The 18,500-nt window shown below is 44.0% G+C and overlaps 1 protein-coding gene across 1 annotated transcript; it reads right to left on the reverse strand.

The window, feature by feature from the left end:
• Positions 1-1,842: 1,842 nt before the first annotated feature.
• On the reverse strand, positions 1,843-18,178 carry LOC310958876 (TNF receptor-associated factor 2-like). Its single transcript, XM_083930017.1, has 11 exons — positions 18,117-18,178; positions 14,814-15,016; positions 13,624-13,702; positions 11,293-11,391; positions 9,148-9,309; positions 8,977-9,051; positions 7,211-7,285; positions 6,370-6,945; positions 5,069-5,246; positions 4,048-4,196; positions 1,843-2,283 (listed from the first exon to the last, which is right to left on the reverse strand). Exons 2-11 carry the CDS (start codon positions 14,999-15,001, stop codon positions 2,065-2,067), a joined length of 1,800 nt encoding a protein of 599 aa, XP_083786143.1. The 5' UTR covers positions 15,002-15,016; positions 18,117-18,178; the 3' UTR covers positions 1,843-2,064.
• Positions 18,179-18,500: the final 322 nt, after the last annotated feature.

Here is an 18,500-nt window from a genome sequence, read left to right on the forward strand (position 1 = left end):
AGCTAGAAATCGGTCGCAGTTCTTCGGCGCCGCAATGAGCGATGTAAACGAATAAGTCGTGCGTGACCTCTGTGAACCCTCGAAGCCGAGGTATCGTCGAAAAAAACCCGACAGACGTGATCGTGTATTGCACTCTGGAAGGATTCGTAGGTCCTCACTGCACAAAGGGGGTCGTCCTGGCCTGTTCGAACCATCTTGACAAAGGAAAAGTCCGTATATAGATATAGAATTAATAAGGTATTCAGTAATACTATGCTTTATTATAACACCTCGTGTATATTAACATTGATATATAGATTATCTCAACATTATGATATGAAAGATACATATTTATAAATTGCTATGAATATAGGCGGACGCTCCCGTTGAACAGGCGCGGCCGCCGGGTATAACATAATAACTATTCTACGATTATTTTCGTCCGAACGAATACAAATAAAACGCGTCCACGCGCGGCTCACGGAGGAAGCCGACGCGAAACCCCATAGTGAATATGAATTGAAGCCTCCCATGCACAGAGAGGTCCCAATACAGGTCGAGACTGGTTTTCAAACAGGCCAGCGTGAACCTTGAAAAACCTCAGCATGCATGCTAAGTCGGCAGAACAGCAATCTCTGGCGGACACGTGGAAAAGTGACGTGATTTACACCGACGTAATGTTCGTGGTGCCTTAGTGGGGAAATCGGTGAGAGCACATTTAAAAACACTAAAGAGTTATCTGAGGGCTGCGCTCGAACGCGTCGATCACGGCCCGCGACCTACAGCAAAGCATCACGATCTCTGGCTTCCACTTCCTCCACGCCGCAACACATTCACCTCATGTTTACTTGCACCGACATATATATATTAGATTCACATCAGTATTCTATCTTAAGAGCAGCAGAAACACCTACGCACTGGATACGTGTATGGACAGAAAACAAGGAACGAACAATTCCTTCATTTCGTGGGATCTGTGTTAACCTCAGTCTGTGGTGGGGGCACGGTACTATGTGTTGAGATGTGAGCTAGTGAGCAGGAGGAAAAACTCCCGCTACGTATGTTTGTCAAGAGTTTTATGCCTCAGGCTTGACCGGCAACAAGCTGCCCTGACTCCTTGGTAACTCCACTGTATCTTCCACAGATGTACCAAACCACCAATCAGAACCACCGACCCTTAATAGGAACAAATACGCAACACTCACTTTACACGTTAAAATAGCCTGGTTCCAAAAAGACATGCAGGCAATGTCCACCATCACGGATGGCTACTTCACTAACGAGTTCAACAACGAACGAGGAACCTTCCGTAGAGCTCAAGTCCCAATAAAGGAGCCGTTTTATACTTAAAGAAACGCCAGCGGCATTCGCTTTGTGCGCCCCGGGGAAAGAAAAAAAAAAGGCAAAAGAAATGCCTGTAATCTTATTCATAACATAACTCCACGTTTGTCTATGCAAATTCACTCGACACTGGAATTGAGAAGCTCACAATATCCACAATCTGCAAGAAAAAAAAAAGGCAAAAACTGCATCAAGCCATGCTCTAACTCTATTATAAGTCATCAGAATGATCACATCAACTACCTGTAATCTACAACCCTCTTCTAACGCACTCTGCGTGTTCGGTAAGGTCTCCGCGAACGAAGGAGATTTAAAAAACAAAAAATCACTCCATCATAACTGTTCGCGTCTCTACTCAACGCTGCACTGACCACGCTGCACTTGCGCTCGCTTCCGTCTGCGTCCTACTGAAAACGTGTGTACAGCGGACACTGTATCCATCACGGGAGCGGTGTCGAAAGGGAAAAAAAATACGCTTGTTGCACCCGAAATGTACAGCGATGACGGTGGTTCTCGCACAGAGATCACCGGGGGGTATGACGATGCCAGCGCCGTCTGGACGGAGCAAACTGCAGCCGCGTGCATACAGTTGCGAGCATGTTTTGCCTCCCTAAAGCTGCAGGGGACAGGAAGATGCCTGAACGGAGCCCTAAAGGGACCACGATTGAGCCGAGAGGACGCCTTTTTTAAATGGTCAAAGAGCTGCCTTGGTTTGCCAAACCGTATACCACCCCCCGGGGTCGCCTAGAGGCCGGTGAGGTCCACGATCGCCTTGATGAAGATGGTGTCGTCGCGGATGTACGAGTTCTTGGCGTCAAGCTTGGAGAGCGGGCAGAAGAGCGGGCAGCCGCTGGCGATGTTCATCTCGCTCACCGGTCGCTGGAAGGAAGAGGAAGTGACATCGGGTCGAAATGCGTCGATGATGTGTTCCCTGTTGCTCTGGTCCAGCAGCATCAGAGTCACCTGGAGACGAGGCAAAGGAGAGAGATGGCTGAGCATCGGTCGTCTACTGTTGAAGACTTGTTTACTAAGTGACGAGGACGCCGCGTTCTATGATTTACCCCACCGTCGCAACGAAATCATAAAATCCTGAAAAGCAAGAGAACAATCCTAGCAAGCATTGATGTAGTGGATAAAAAAAAGCCAACATGTTTACACCCCTGTGGGCCTTAATATCAATCACTCAATCCTTTATTTGTTAGGGACAGTGCACATTAATGAACAACAATAACAACATATCACTGTAAAAGTGCCGGATTATAGCAAAGATGCTTATTTGCATCCATAGTCCCTGCTAAAAAAAATTGAAAAAATACAAATACTACTAAATAAATAAATAAAATACAAATAGAAGAGACACAAGAAGACACACCGCACAATACATGACACACTCAGGAGGACACCAGACCCACACAGGATAAAGCAATGAAATAAGACGTCATGTGCAATATGACACAGTCGAGTCAGTGGTCGCACTTTTGATTTGGTTTAAGCCACTTTTTGAGTTGACCTTTAAAAGAGGAATATGTGGGCATTCCCTTATAGTGGAGGGAAGACTATTCCAGATCCCCCCCTACAACAGACAACACGTTCTTCCCAGTGCGCCTGGGGGGGATCTCACAGTCTCCTCTAACACAAGCCCTGGTGCTCAGACCCTCCAGAGTCCTGTCCTTTATGAGTTCAGTCAATGGTGGTGACTTTAAGTTTCACTTTGCCTTCCTCTGTATCCTGTTTTTTACCCGGTTGTCCAAGAGCACGCAACACATCTTAGATCTTCCATTGTATTTATTATAAACCTTGTGCGAAGTTTTTGATCCGTCAGTTATTTTCTTGATTAACTGATTAGTTCTTTGGTCTTATAAAATGTCAGAAAGTAGCGGGAGAAAAAGCAAAATTGAATGTCTTAAATTTAAAAAAAAGAAAAGAAAATATTCACATTTAAGAAGCTGAAATCAGAGAATTTTGCCCTTTTTTCTCGAAGCAATTCATCGATTATCAAAATAGTTGGTGCTTAATTTAATAGTTGACAACTCTTCAGCTATTAACCAGCTAATCGTTGCAGCGATTTAAATCTAAACGGTTCATAGACGTAAGCTTGGACTATTGGTCGAAGAGAAGACACTTGACTAGGGATGGGCAAGATTACTCGAGTCCGCGAGCACTCGTTGCTGATGTCACTATTCGCGCTGTGTAGGCTTTAATAGAGTGAGGCCCCCTATACGTGATACACGGGTAAAACACAGTTCCATGGTTGGATTATATTCGCCACACAGCGGTGAGGAGCTGCCATTTGCTTTTCCGACATGTTCCAAATCAGCCCTGAGTGTTGTCGTCCTCTGTCATGATACATTTTCTCCAGGAGGGTTTGGAAAAGAGAGCGAGTGTGAGGTGCTTCTGTCTGCAGGTGACTCATCAACAGGAACCTGTCTTACATTTATATCCCGGCGTTAAAGGCACCAAATGACTCGCTTTAAAGAGTTTTGTTAGTTTGTAATATTAAGAATATAAATATGTAATTTCCATGACGCTATTTAGTCAGAAAGTGACAGAATCATGACGTAGCTGTGAGCCGCACAAGTAAAACAAACATACTGAGAGTACTCGAGTACTCATTCGTCAGGTAATGGAAGTATTTGAATATTGAAATGACCTAAAACGCCCATCCCTACTTTTGACGCATCCCACAAGTATTTATGTGAGGGAATATTAAATATTAAATACTTCTACCTTCTGGTTGAAAGGCCATTTGAGCAGAGCGTCACTCAATCCTCTCATCACCACAAAGAACAGGGACAAGTGGCTGCCACGCCCTGTCCCGTCTCCGTTCAGATAGATCCGCAGACACATCTTATAGCCGTACTTACTGGTGTAGAAGGCTGCAAGGAAGAAGAGGAGGGAGAGTCAGCTTTAGTCGCCTTCTGCAGATAAGGAGGCTTCTGTAGAAGTGGATTAAACAGGTTTACTAGGTTGCTATGGAACCAGGACCGGACCCACGACCCAAGTCTGGCTGGGTCCAGGAATATGCAGTTTAAACGGGTCAGGTAAGGTCATATTGTGTGGCCTCATGTCTCAGAGTGTTTGCGTGTGCGTTCAATGTTTCATGTGAAGCACTTTGAATTGCCTTGTTGTTGAATTGTGCTATACAAATAAACGTGTCTTCCCTTGTAATCTGCACGTATAAATGGCGAGCATTACTGCACTTTTTGAACCTAACGTCGCACTCACACCATGCACGGACATTTAACAACAACAGCAATGGCGGTGAAAGGTTCACGTTGGTGTGATGCGGAGGTGGAGTGTTTACTGCAGATTTGGTCGATGAAAAGATTCAAAAACAGTCGACAAGACGTACAAAAACTCTGAGGTCTATGGAAAGATTTGGAAAGAAAGCCACACATCGCCATGACGTCATCAATGCGTGTGACGTGTTAACGCGTGATGACATATGGACGGCAAGAAGCATTCGCGCAAGGCCCAGGTAGTGTGAGTACAAACGGGCCTGGAGGGGGGGACAAGGACCCTAAAGCCCGGGGCACGGGACGGAAGGACAGTGTGAGTGCGCCCTGATTGATGGAGCATCACGTTCGGGTCGACCAGGTGTTGATCATTCCTTTTTCAATACTGTCGCTTTTTCAAAAATTAATATAAACACAGGTCGGATTCAGGTAAGATTCATACCGCTCTGTTTCGCGTTGGTTCTCAAACACTGGACCTATAGGGACCTCTAACCCGTTACGGACAACGTTACCTGGTGAAAACATGGCAGGGGCTCGACCCGCGATGGCATCCTGTCTCTTTTTGGCGAAATCGGAGATCCTCCAGACAAAGACGCCGTCAAACGTCGTGGCAGACATTTCCCTCAGTCGGCCCTCCATCTCAGCCACCGTGAGGTCCTTCAGCCCCACGGTCCTCTCCAGCTGTCGCACCTGGAAACACAAACACACGCTGAGCTTTACCGGCACAGGATTTACCACATGAACGCACTTTTCACGCTCACTACATGTCTTAGCTAGACATGTCCCTACTTGTTTATAGAATAAGTTGGGCTACTTAGAAATCACATCACTTAAAATATTGCAATTTTGAGCTGTTTTGGTCGTTATGTCCACAGGTTTTCAACACAGAACAAACGTCTGCATGTATGTGGACAGAGGAGCGTGTTAGTGCTCCAGGAATCCATGTTGGGGAGAATAGATCCAAACTTAATGTCACAGAATATACACCGGCAATGCAACACAAAAGAAGTCACTCATTAATTTACTTTGTGTTGCTTCTGTTTGGGGGGTAATCATGCTCTTAGTGCTGGAACTTAATGTCACTACAGATTCAGCGAGTGATGAATTTGAATCCTCTGCTTTTAGTTTAAATAGGCAACTTGACATCAGGACTACGGTGGTGTAGTGGTTAGCACTGTCGCCTCACAGCGAGGTTCCCATCCCGGCTGGGGCCTTTCTGTGTGGAGTTTGCATGTTCTCCCCGTGTCTGCGTGGGTTTTCTCCGGGTTCTCCGGTTTCCTCCCACGGTCCAAAGACGTGCAGGTGTTCGGTTCATTGATGACTCTAAATTTGCCCGTAGGTGTGAATGGTTGTCTGTCTCTGTTCGTCTCTATGTGTCCTGTGATAGACTGGCGTCCTGTCCAGGGTGTACCCCGCCTCACGCCCTATGTCAGCTGGGATCGGTTCCTACCCCCCTCGACCCCGACCCCGACAGGGACAAGCGGTTAAAGATGGATGAATAAATGAAACAGCAGTTGCTGTTTGCAGTGTACCCATGGATGTACAGACAACTGGATTACTTTGATACTGAAAAAGACCTAAAAATATGATGGTTATGAGGAGCGTCTTTTTGTATGTGTTCTAAGTGACATTTATGGGCAATGCAAATATGGTATGATGTGATAATGATAGGATGGAAAGTGTAAGTGACACTGAATCTAAAAATATGTGCATCATGTCTGTGTGTTTAAATCTGACTGAGCTATGAGTCCCAGAAGACGGAGTGTGATGTGTGGCGTTAGCAGCAGCCAAGTGGGCGCCGTTCCAGACCCACCTTATTACTCAGAGCCTCGATCTTGTCCTGGTCCAGTTTGTGCTGACGGTTGCTGGCCTCCATGGTGGTGGCAAACCTCTCCACCTCTCTGTTCAGGACGCACACCACGTTTTCAAACGTGCCGGATTTAACCTCGAGCTCCGTACACCTGCGGCCCAGCTCCACCACCTTGGTCTTCTCGCTGTGGAGCTGGAGCTCCAGCGCCGCACCCACCGAGCTGGGCAGGGGCGTGAAGGAGGTAGACACGGACAGAGTGGGAGCCAGAGTGGGGGGTGGAGGGAGGGCAGCTGCAGCGGGTGGACCAGGGGGACCGGAGCTGGAGGATGAGGAGGAGGCGGCGGCGGCGGCGGCTCCCTGCACGGGAGGCCCAGAGGAGGTGGTGCTAAGCTGGGAGACTCTGGCCTCGAGCTCCCTGAGGGACTGTTGGAGCTCCACCAGTTTGTGTCCGGCTAGTTCCAGTCCCTGGGGCTGCAGGCCCTCCATGCTCACTTTCATGCCCATAATGTAGTGCAGCAACAGGTTGAGGTGCTCGTAGGCGAAGGCGCGCTCATGGTCATGAATCTTTTCCTTTTCCACCTACAAAAAGGGAGGCGACAGAAGAGGGATTAGCGACCCTGACCCTGGGATAAGGGGTTGAAGATGAATGAATGAAGTTAGAATAAAGGTGTCAGAACTGAACTGAACTGAAACAATACATATAAAAAAATGTTGACAATAAATCTCAGAAGGGAAGAATTAATATGGGGTGATGGAAGAAACTTCCCCTCTCAATAATGCTCATACAGCGCCTGATCTGAACATGAATGCGTGAATATGTAAAGGTTATGATCAGGCTACTTACAGACATGTCACATCCCACAACATGAAATCGACACGGCGTTCTGAATTTGCTGCAGAACTTGATATGGTCCACATACTGAAACATAAACAACAAAGAGCCTTTTAAAAGGTGCAGCGTGTAGGATTTAGTGTCATTCATTTACTGAGTACCCCCTTTCCAAACATATAGTAGAACCATAAACTGCACAGAAGTATAGATCTGAAAAGTGAAGTGAAGTCAATGGTGAAGTGCCTTAAAGCTGCATTCTCTCCAATGTCCAGCAGGGGGACTGACTCTGAATAGAAGTCAATGAGAAAATGACCCTACTTCACAGTTGATTTGTCGCCTCAGTAAACTGTTTTTGGTCTCGCTCTCTTCTTCAGTACAGCATGATGTTCATCTGGTTAATTAACGGTCCCATTTAGAGTCAAATAGGATAAAACAGGGGATGCATTAGCGCTGGGCTTCACGATGAGAGGCTTAGCGATGCAACAAAACAGTCGCAAACGTGGTTTTGGGTGTCGTCAGTGTTATCGTTTAGGACTCTGATGAAGTGGAAACAAACTGTGAGAGGGTCACATTTGACTGGAACATTCTGGTCGCCTAAAATGTTTGGATCTGCGTTCAGTGGTTCCACCTTGCTAACCAAGCTAGCTAGCATGGGCTTAAATGAGCTGGTCATTTTAGGGCACTGCCTATTTTAAAGCGGAGTACACTGGAGTACATGCGGATTACATGGCTGTTGGCCTTCTTAACAATTGATAGCACTGTGCTCACTTTAACTCCTTATTTTGATCCCGTTTGTATCCAGTGCGGCACTGTTGCACTTTGTTGATTGATGATTATTAATTGTTGTCTCATGTCACTCATGTCACTCATGTCATGTGTATTCCATCTCTTTAACTATTAGCTCTTTGTCATCGTATGTGTCATTATTGTGCATTTTACTGTTGTTTTTGCTGCTGACTGTGCTGCAAATTGCCCTCCGGGGACAATAAAGATCTCCTGACACGACTTGACTTGACTTGATTAATGGCGCCAACGTCTGTAGCGCCCCCGCTCAGGATGAGGTGGATTTACATCAGCCGGTTTAAAATCATTTTCCTTCTTTAGCGTTTAGCTAAAAGTTGCAGAATGGACACCATTAGCTCTGCCCTCTTCTCCAAATATTGTCACATCTGGCTCCAAAATACCAAGATGGCGACGGCCAAATGCCAAACTTCTGACTTCAAACAGTAGTCCACAAACCAATGGGTGACGTCGCGTTGGCTACGTCTGTTATTTTTACAGTCTATTGGTAGAAGCTACAGAACCACTCTGCGTAGATATGAGAAGCTCAGTCACAGCTAACGAAAACAATGTGATTCTTAGTTTCAGGTGATTATACATGAATGAAAACACTCCTGCCAATAGATCCCTCTCAATCCAACACACTGGAACTTTCAGTATTATTAGCAAAGTTAGCAAAGGACTTAATACTTATCCCCAGTTTGTGTCTTTAATTTATTATCGTTACATGCGTGTTCACAGGAGGCTGTTTAACCACATTTACAGCCGGTAAGAAGGTATTTACAGAATCCTAAAAAAAGACTCTTTTAACCATCTGGATGAAAATGCCGTTATTTTATTATTTTCATACAAAATGTAATCTTTGTATCTCGACAGGATCTCGTTTGTTCCAGATGGTGGAGGATTCTGGAAATACCTTCAAAGGTTTCCAAGTTTCTCTGTGACTTGAATGTGATGGTAATAACCCACGAGAGCATGCGTGTTGTTCGCAGATTCACCTTTTCTCTGGGTATTTTCTTCTTGGCGCAGCCTTCGCAGATCATCGGGTACTTGGGACAGATCTCATCGTGTGCCTGGGGGAAATAAACGACAACAAGATGTTTCTTTGGAAGACACACACATCTGTGCTGTGATGTGACTGAGCTGAGTTTAAATCAGTCATTTCTAACCTTGATGTTCTTGAAGTGAAACGGCTCCTTGCAGTACTTGCAGTTGAGCGTCCTCTCCGGGCACTCGCGCTCATTATGGCGCTCTTGTTCGTTGAAGCGGATCCGTTCTTTACAGGAGGGGCAGGGGATGATCATGAACTCGCACTTCCCCTCGTGGGTAAGCTGTAAAAAAAAAAAAAAGTGGAGCTTTAAAGGGACGGTTCACATCTTTGGAATAGGGGTTGTGCGAGTTCGGCACGAGTGTACGCTCTATTTAGACCATTTCCAACACTTTGCTTTGCGGTCAGACGGGGAACTGAAGCCTTTATGTCGCTCTCTTAAAAGCCACCGGACTCCGTTGACAAAAACGGTAATTTTACCGCACAGAACGCGTGAGTTGCTGGTCTACTGCTGCATCCATCAGTTAGTTAGTTGTTAGTTTTGCTGGTTCATAACCTTTTAAGTCACACAATAACACAATTAGAGCCGTAACAGTCAGTTAGTTGTTAGTTTTGCTGGTTCATAACCTTTTAAGTCACACATCAACACAATTAGAGCCGTAACAGTCAGTTAGTTGTTAGTTTTGCTAGTTCATAACCTTTTAAGTCACACAATAACACAATTAGAGCTGTAACAGTCAGTTAGTTGTTAGTTTTGCTAGTTCATAACCTTTTAAGTCACACATCAACACAATTAGAGCCGTAACAGTCAGTTAGTTGTTAGTTTTGCTAGTTCATAACCTTTTAAGTCACACATCAACACAATTAGAGCTGTAACAGTCAGTTAGCTGTTAGTTTTGCTAGTTCATAACCTTTTAAGTCACACATCAACACAATTAGAGCCGTAACAGTCAGTTAGTTGTTAGTTTTGCTAGTTCATAACCTTTTAAGTCACACATCAACACAATTAGAGCCGTAACAGTCAGTTAGTTGTTAGTTTTGCTAGTTCATAACCTTTTAAGTCACACATCAACACAATTAGAGCTGTAACAGTCAGTTAGTTGTTAGTTTTGCTGGTTCATAACCTTTTAAGTCACACAATAACACAATTAGAGCCGCAACAGTTGGTTGACTAAACGTTAAGTCGATCGACAGAAAACAGAAAAACAGAAAATCAGTGACTATTTCGATAACCTTCTGGAATTTTTGATGCAAAAACGGCAGAAAACACTCTCCACTCAAATATGGAGATGTCCTGCTTTTCATTGTTTTATATCACAGTAAACTTAATACTGTCTGGTTTTGGACGAAGCAAGACCTTTAAAAGACCTTGGACTTAAATGACATTTTATAGACTAAACGATTGAGTGATTAATCTAAGAAAATGTACGGCAGATTAATCCATGATGAAAAGAAATGTTAGCTGCAGCACTAAACACAAACAGACCGACAGAGGCGGCGGCAGACCAGAAACTCCCGTGTTCTGTGACTTAAAATCAAACAAACAAAGCAAGGCAAGATAAGCTAGCAACGTATAACACACAAAAAACACTTTTTGGTCCATTTCATACACAATCAGGGCGCACTCACACTGTGCGTCCATCGCGTGCCCCGTGCTTTAGGGTCCTTGTCCCCCCCCTCCAGGCCTGTTTGTACTCACACTACCTGGGCCTCGGAGAATGCTTCTCGCTGTCCATACGTCATCACGTCGTAACACGTCACGCGCATTGATTGACGTCATCACGATGCGTCCCTTTGTTTCCAGATCTTTCCGTAGACCTCAGAGTTTTTGTGCATCTTGTCGACTGTTTTTGAATCTTTTCATCGACCAAATCTGCAGTAAACACTCCACCTCCGCATCACATCAACGTGAACCTTTCACCGCCATTGTTTTAAATGTCCGTGCATGGTCCCTCGTTCTTTTTTCTATGTCCAAACAGGCGCACATAAAACGTCAGAGCCGCCGCAGGCCTGGTGCTGGTACACGTGCGCACATGCTTTACAAAAGCCCACCTCTCCCAAACGGGCCGCGGCCGGCAAGCGGGCCGCAGCTAGGCGCGGTACGGTTGCACTCACACTGGTCAAACGAACTAGGCTTTACCCATGGAGCCCGTTCGGGCACAGTACAGATGGACAGTGTGAGTGCGACGTTTAAAAAACAAAACAGAAAAACAAAAAGCAAAAAAATCAATCCTGCACGTAGGTCACAGGTCCCAGGTCACCTCACCTCGTACTCTTTGATGCTGCCTCTCCAGGTGCAACTTTCATTGATGCAAATCGCCGAAAGGTTTTCTACTTCCCTTCGAACTGCGTTGTCAGGAAAAGCCTGGAAACAAAAACAAAAGGGAAACAAACAAATGAGCAATTTGCTGTTAGAGTGTCTCCACCTTTCCTCTGACATGTTATAGATTATTTAATCAGGAAAACTAAGTTATGAGTTTACATCTGTCACTCTACATGTGTTTTCAGCAGAGCACAGAAGAAGAGACGAGAGAAAAATTCCCTCGTGCTCAACAAATTAACCATCTGGTCTGAACTGTGGCTGCAGGTCAGTGAGCTGAAAAAGTCACTTTCTCATCCATTATCACGTGCAATTAAAGACTTCTTGTGCAGTTTGTTCATGTTTAAAGATAAAAAACGGGGCGAGAGACGAGAAAAAATGCATTTAATCCACCATCAAGAGTAATTTGCCTTATCTGGTGACATGCAGTGGAGAGACAAACAGTAAAAGGGACTTTTATTTATAGTTATTTAGTTTAAAGTTAGAGTTTAGTCTATGTGGCTTTCTTTGCTTTGTGTCTTTGGAAAGTGTTTGCTGATCAAACTTCTGGACTTTCTGGATTTTCACATCGTTTTACTGACTCTGTGTCGCTGCTTGACCAAAGGAAATAGACAATGTTTTTACTTTATACTGTGCAGGGGCATCAAAGTGAAACTGAACTGTGGTAAACTAGTCAAAATGAAACTGAAAATCGTTTAAAAATAGACAACATCAACCTGAAACTAATTTAAATAGTCAACATCAACCTGAAACTAATTTATAATAGTCAAAATCAACCTGAAACTAATTTATAATAGTCAAAATGAACCTGAAAGTAATTTATAATAGTGAAAATCAACCTGAAACTAATTTATAATAGTCAAAATCAACCTGAAACTAATTTATAATAGTCAAAATGAACCTGAAACTAATTTAAAATAGTTAAAATCAACCTGAAAGTAATTTATAATAGTGAAAATCAACCTGAAAGTAATTTAAAATAGTGAAAATCAACCTGAAAGTAATTTATAATAGTGAAAATCAACCTGAAGCTAATTTAAAATAGTCAAAATCAACCTGAAACTAATTTAAAATGGTCAAAATCAACCTGAAACTAACTTAAAATAGTCAAAATCTACCTGAAACTAATTTAAAATAGTCAAAATCAACCTGGAACTAATTTAAAATAGTCAAAATCAACCTGAAACTAATTTAAAATAGTGAAAATCAACCAGAAACTAATTTATAATAGTGAAAATCAACCTGAAACTAATTTATAATAGTGAAAATCAACCTGAAACTAATTTAAAATAGTGAAAATCAACCAGAAACTAATTTATAATAGTGAAAATCAAACTGAAACTAATTTATAATAGTGAAAATCAACCAGAAACTAATTTATAATAGTGAAAATCAACCTGAAACTAATTTAAAATAGTCAAAATCAACCAGAAACTAATTTAAAATAGTCAAAATCAACCAGAAACTAATTTAAAATAGTCAAAATCAACCAGAAACTAATTTAAAACAGTGAAAATCAACCTGAAACTAATTTATAATAGTGAAAATCAACCTGAAACTAATTTAAAATAGTCAAAATCAACCTGAAACTAATTTATAATAGTGAAAATCAACCAGAAACTAATTTAAAATAGTCAAAATCAACCTGAAACTAATTTAAAATAGTCAAAATCAACCTGAAACTAATCTAAAATAGTCAAAATCAACCTGAAACTAATTTAAAATAGTCAAAATCAACCTGAAAGTAATTTATAATAGTGAAAATCAACCTGAAACTAATTTAAAATAGTCAAAATCAACCAGAAACTAATTTAAAATAGTCAAAATCAACCAGAAACTAATTTAAAATAGTCAAAATCAACCAGAAACTAATTTAAAATAGTCAAAATCAACCAGAAACTAATTTAAAATAGTCAAAATCAACCTGAAACTAATTTTAAAAAGTCAAAATGAACCTCTGACTTAAAGTATTCATTTAAACAGCTGTTTTAGGTCCTTCTGATATTTATAACTACTGGAAAGTATGAAGATAATTCTGGGTTTTAGACAAAACCATTAAACTTTCATTAAACTATACATTTACCGTACATACACACACACACACATACACATACACACACACACACACATACACACACACACACATACATACACACACACACACACACACACACACACACACACACTAAACATACTAAACACATCCATCAGTACATTGAAACTGAACGACGACTCCAGTTCAAGACTAAAGTGGAATAAAAACGGTTTGACACTCACACATCCTGGTTTCAAAATGGATGTTGGATCCTCAAAGATGTCCTCTTTGATGCAGGCGCTGCACTTCTGGGGTCCGTTACTGCAACAACACCACAGATACACTGCAGATCCACACGTACGCAAACACTCTTTACTGCACTACGTTTCTTATTTAGTCCTACCGACATTGCTGGATACTTCTCTGACTCCGTTTCTAAATAGAAAACATCGTCAACAGATCAGTGATAACGTATTATTATGGATGAAGTGTATAAAGAGACTGTATTATTATTTATATATGATTGTGAAAGGAGCCAGTTGAGGTGGTTCAGGATCATCTGGTAAGGATGAACCCTGGGCGCCTCCCTAGGGAGGTGTTCCAGGCACGTCCAGCTGGGAGGAGGCCTCGGGGAAGACCCAGGACCAGGTGGAGAGATTAGATCTCCACACTGGCCTGGGAACGCCGTGTGTGTTTTAACGGCTACAAATAAATCCTCTTCCTATGAGGAACTTAGATCTTAGGGCGCACTCAAACTGTGCGTCCGTACCGTGCCCTGTGCTTTAGGGTACTTGTCCCCCCCTCCAGGCCCGTTTGTACTCACACTACCTGGGCCTCGGCGAATGCTTCTCGCTGCCTATACGTCATCACGCCGTAACACGTCACACGCATTGATGACGTCATGGCGATGCGTGGCTTTGTTTCCAGATCTTTCCGTAGACCTCTGAGTTTTTGTGCGTCTTGTCGACTGTTTTTGAATCTTTTCATCGACCAAATCTGCAGTAAACACTCCACCTCCGCATCACACCAACGTGAACCTTTCACCACCATTGTTGTTGTTGTTAAATGTCCGCGCATGGTCCCTCCTTCTATTTTCTATGTCCGAATAGGCGCAAATAACATGACGTCAGACCCGCTTTAGGCCTCATGCTCGTACACGTGCGCACGCTCGTGCTCGTGCATGTGCAAACGGCTCTACAAAAGCCCATCTCTCTCAGACGGGCCGTGGACGGCGAGCTGGCCGCAGTTATGCGCAGTACGGTTGCACTCACACTGGTCAAACGCACTAGGCTTTACCCGTAAAACCTGTTTTGGCCCGTTATGGAAGGACAGTGTGAGTGCGCCCTTAGTGGTGGGACTGGAGAGAGGTATTTCAGTGGTACGTCACGCACAAAGTTGGAGAACCAGTGCTCTGGGTGACGCGTGCCCTCACCTCACAGTCCTGTTGAAGCAGTAGGAGCAGAAGCGATGTCCGCACTGGGCCTGGAACGGCCGTCGCAGGATGTTGTGGCAGCAGTTGCACAGGTGCTTGTCCTCCAGCTTGTTGCCCAGGATCTTCTTGGGGAAGCCCGGCTTATTGCTCTCCATGGACGAGGGAGGGGACGGCTCCTGTGTGGCCATGTTCACACGTCACACCTGGAGAGAGGCGGGGAGCGGACACACACACACACACACACACACACACACACACAACACAAGATCAATTTGATGCAGGCAAGATTATTTCAACAACAAGGAAATTCAAAGTGTTTTACATGAAGCATTGGAGAGAAACGCATATAAAATGATATCTGAAAAAGACATTAAAGTAGAATTAAGTGTTGGAAAACATAAAATGACATTTGAGTAATAGAAGTAAAAGATCACTGGAAGCATTATATGGTCAATTAAGTGTCATTTTTAAGACATTTAATGGACGTTTGAGAAACTAAAGACTCCAACTACTGTAAAAAAAACACTGTATTTATGTTCGAGGGGTCAAAATCTGCAAAAACCGTCCTGAGAATATGAAATCACGCTGAACTCTAGTCGGCTTTGAAAGACTTTATAGGAACGACAGCACAAATCATGCGTAGAGCAACAAACAACTCGTTACCAGTAAATGTTCAAGCATGTGTTTTCCGAGAGAAGGGTTAGGGTTATAATCCGAGGGGGGAACTGAATCCTAAACATCCGTACGCACGCTCGACTTTAAACACCTTTTGCATTTTAATGTGTGGAGTGAAAGTGTGGAACAGACGAGCGAAGGAGCTCAGACGACGTCCAACCACGAGCGAAGTCCAACAACGGTACAGACGGACGGTGTTTACGAGGTACGGGGAAGAAGAGGGGGACGACAAACACCAGGGGTCTCTCAGTTTGCCATACGTGTCATTTATTTATTTTTACACAAGCGGTTATTGTGTTGTTAGTTGGTGATCGTTTGTTTTGTTGAGCGTATTAAAACAATAGGATACACAGGAAGTAAGAAAACCTACAGTACTAGGTACTTAAGTGGAGAAGGGGTAGGAGTTAATAAGCTAATGCTCCTTTTCAAACATACTAAGGGTTTTAACGACTCGTGCTTCAAGTGTAATTTATTTTGCACATGTTTGAAATAAAGCATTCAGTCATTTATTCATAGTATGGAAAATGAAGTTGAATGTTTTTGTACTTTTTGGGGTTTTGAGCTCTTTGCACTTTTCTTTATTTTGTCCGAAATTCAAGTGCGCTGATTCGTTTCTAATGTCCGTGATCTGATTCTTTTGTATTTTGTATTCGTTTTGAAGGTCAAAGGTGTAAAATCAGAAATCAGAATCGGTTGCAATCAGGTGCTGCAGTCGCTCTACCGCAGCGTTGTGACGTAAAGAGAGCTGAGGAAGGCAAAGCTCTGGATCTACCGCTCAGTCCTGGTTCCTACCCTCACCTGTGGTCATGAAAGCTGGGTCAGGACCCAAAGAACCAGGTCGCGGGTTCAAGCGGCCGAAATGTGTTTCCTCAGGAGGGGGGCTGGAGTCTCCCTTAGAGAGAGGGGGAGAAGTTCAGCATTCGTGAGGAACTTGGAGTAGAGCCGCTGCTCCTTTGTGTTGAAAGGAGCCAGTTGAGGTGGTTCAGGATCATCTGGTAAGGATGAACCCTGGGCGCCTCCCTAGGGAGGTGTTCCAGGCACGTCCAGCTGGGAGGAGGCCTCGAGGAAGACCCAGGACCAGGTGGAGAGATCAGATCTCCACACTGGCCTGGGAACGCCTCAGGATCCCCCAGTTAGAGCTGGTTAATGTGGCCCGGGAAAGGGAAGTTTGGGGTCCCCTGCTAAAGCTGCTGCCCCCGCGACCCGACCCCGGATAAGCGGCTGAAGATGAGATGAGTGTGTTTGGAGGTTTTTACGACTCTGGACTCAAACGTGTCCCTGGATTGTGTCTCAGAAATCTTAATATAAGCTGAATTTATACCGAAATAAATAAATAAATGCATTCATTAATTCAAGTTACAGTGCTGTGCAGGCAGCTTAGTCATGATTTTGTTTATTTTGATAAACCCTGTTTTCCTTGGGGTCAAATTGACCCAATTCAATGTTTAACATCTCTAAAAACATCCTTTTGTTTGCTTTATATTTAATGACTTTTCCTGATTTTATGAGGAAAATTGGGAATAACCTAAAACCTGGCACTATGATATGTTTACATTGTACTGTACACATACTTGTTGCACTGTCAATGTGATCATTTGGACGATATAACCATTATTATTATCGATTTTACACTTCAAATACGTATGAAATGTATGTAAATGTTTGTTTTTCCTGAGGTCGGATTGGCCCTGAACACAACACACGCCGCTGTCCTTTATAATGTAAGTTGCCTTCATTCCAAACATTATAAATAACTCAAAATAACTCTTAATATAACATACTTACTTTAAAGAACACAACCAAATAACCCATGATCCAATTTGAGATCAGTCAATATGTTTCCCCTGTATCCCCGAAGTCACGTTTTAGGGATCCTGGATGTGTAAGCAGGTGTTTGGGGCGCTGAGTTTACTTTAAAATGATATTTAAGTCGTCAACAAATACCCATAAAACACCTGTCACACTTTGATTATGATCATTCTCTGGATGTGTGCATGGCTGGGGTCAAATCAACCCCGAGGGTAAAGGGTGTCAGTGACACCTGAGGGGGGACAGGAGGCTTAAAAGAGCGGAGAGTTGCAGCAGACCTGCAGTTTTCCGGCACTTTGCTCCAGATGTGCGGTGCTCGAACACCGCATGCTGCCTCTCCTCCACGCAACAGTACACACCGTCCACCGTGCACGGAGACACGCACGTCCTCTCCTGCTTTAAGAGCCCACACGGATGCTCCATCGCAGGCCAGCTGGGAGGCCCGCACCCTTTGTTTACATTCAGGCTCCGGCTCCTTCTCGTGCTTCACTTGGCACGAACCGACGCACCGCCTCCCTCTCTCTCTCCACACACACACACACACACACACACACACACACTCCCGGCGAACACACTCCTCTGCTCAGCCTACCCGGTAACGATGCTGACAAATGGCACATCCATTGTCTCTGCTCTGCTTCCTTGTTGCTAAGCTATCAGCATCCTTGGAGTCAGAAGTGGTACCCAGGATGCTGCTGCTGCACGCCGCCACGCCCCTTTCCCATCTCGCGCTTTGCAGCCTGGAGAGACCAGCTGTGGAGGGGGGGCTGGGCTCTTTCTGCAAATGCTGTTGCAACCATGAGAGTTTTTTCCACTCACCTGCGTTTTTTTCTTAGTCTAAACTGTCATCGCGCGCAGAGGCTGTGAGATCCCCTTTCCTGGTCGCGGGTCGTCGCAGATGTGAGGTGCGTGTGTTCGAGGCCGACTGGAGGTGCTTTCCTCGGCTTAGCCACATAATAGAGACGCGCTCCCCCGAAAGCGACGGCTGTTATTGTCCAATATCGCCATTGCACTTTCAGACTGGGTGTTACGTCATGCGCTGGGCTGCACGCGGGTTGATAGGCAGACGAGAGGTGGGTGCGCGCGCGTCATTGGTTGAAAACTCGCGAGTGGGCGGGGGGGTTGGCTTTGTTGTGAAATAAACATCCAGTTAACAGATACATATATATGTATATACATATATATATATATGTATGTATGTAT

The sequence above is a fragment of the Echiichthys vipera genome (genome assembly GCF_963691815.1).
Source record: "Echiichthys vipera genome assembly, chromosome: 16".
Taxonomy (NCBI): domain Eukaryota; kingdom Metazoa; phylum Chordata; class Actinopteri; order Perciformes; family Trachinidae; genus Echiichthys; species Echiichthys vipera.

Excerpts from the sequence above, each read along its gene's own strand:
- LOC310958876 (XM_083930017.1), bottom strand. The coding sequence starts at position 15,001 with ATGGCCACACAGGAGCCGTCCCCTCCCTCGTCCATGGAGAGCAATAAG. Across the intron at positions 7,286-8,976 it reads AGAAAATACCCAGAGAAAAG|TATGTGGACCATATCAAGTT; the intron begins GTGAATCTGCGA and ends TTTATGTTTCAG. Across the intron at positions 6,946-7,210 it reads TTGTGGGATGTGACATGTCT|GTGGAAAAGGAAAAGATTCA; the intron begins GTAAGTAGCCTG and ends CCCTTTTTGTAG.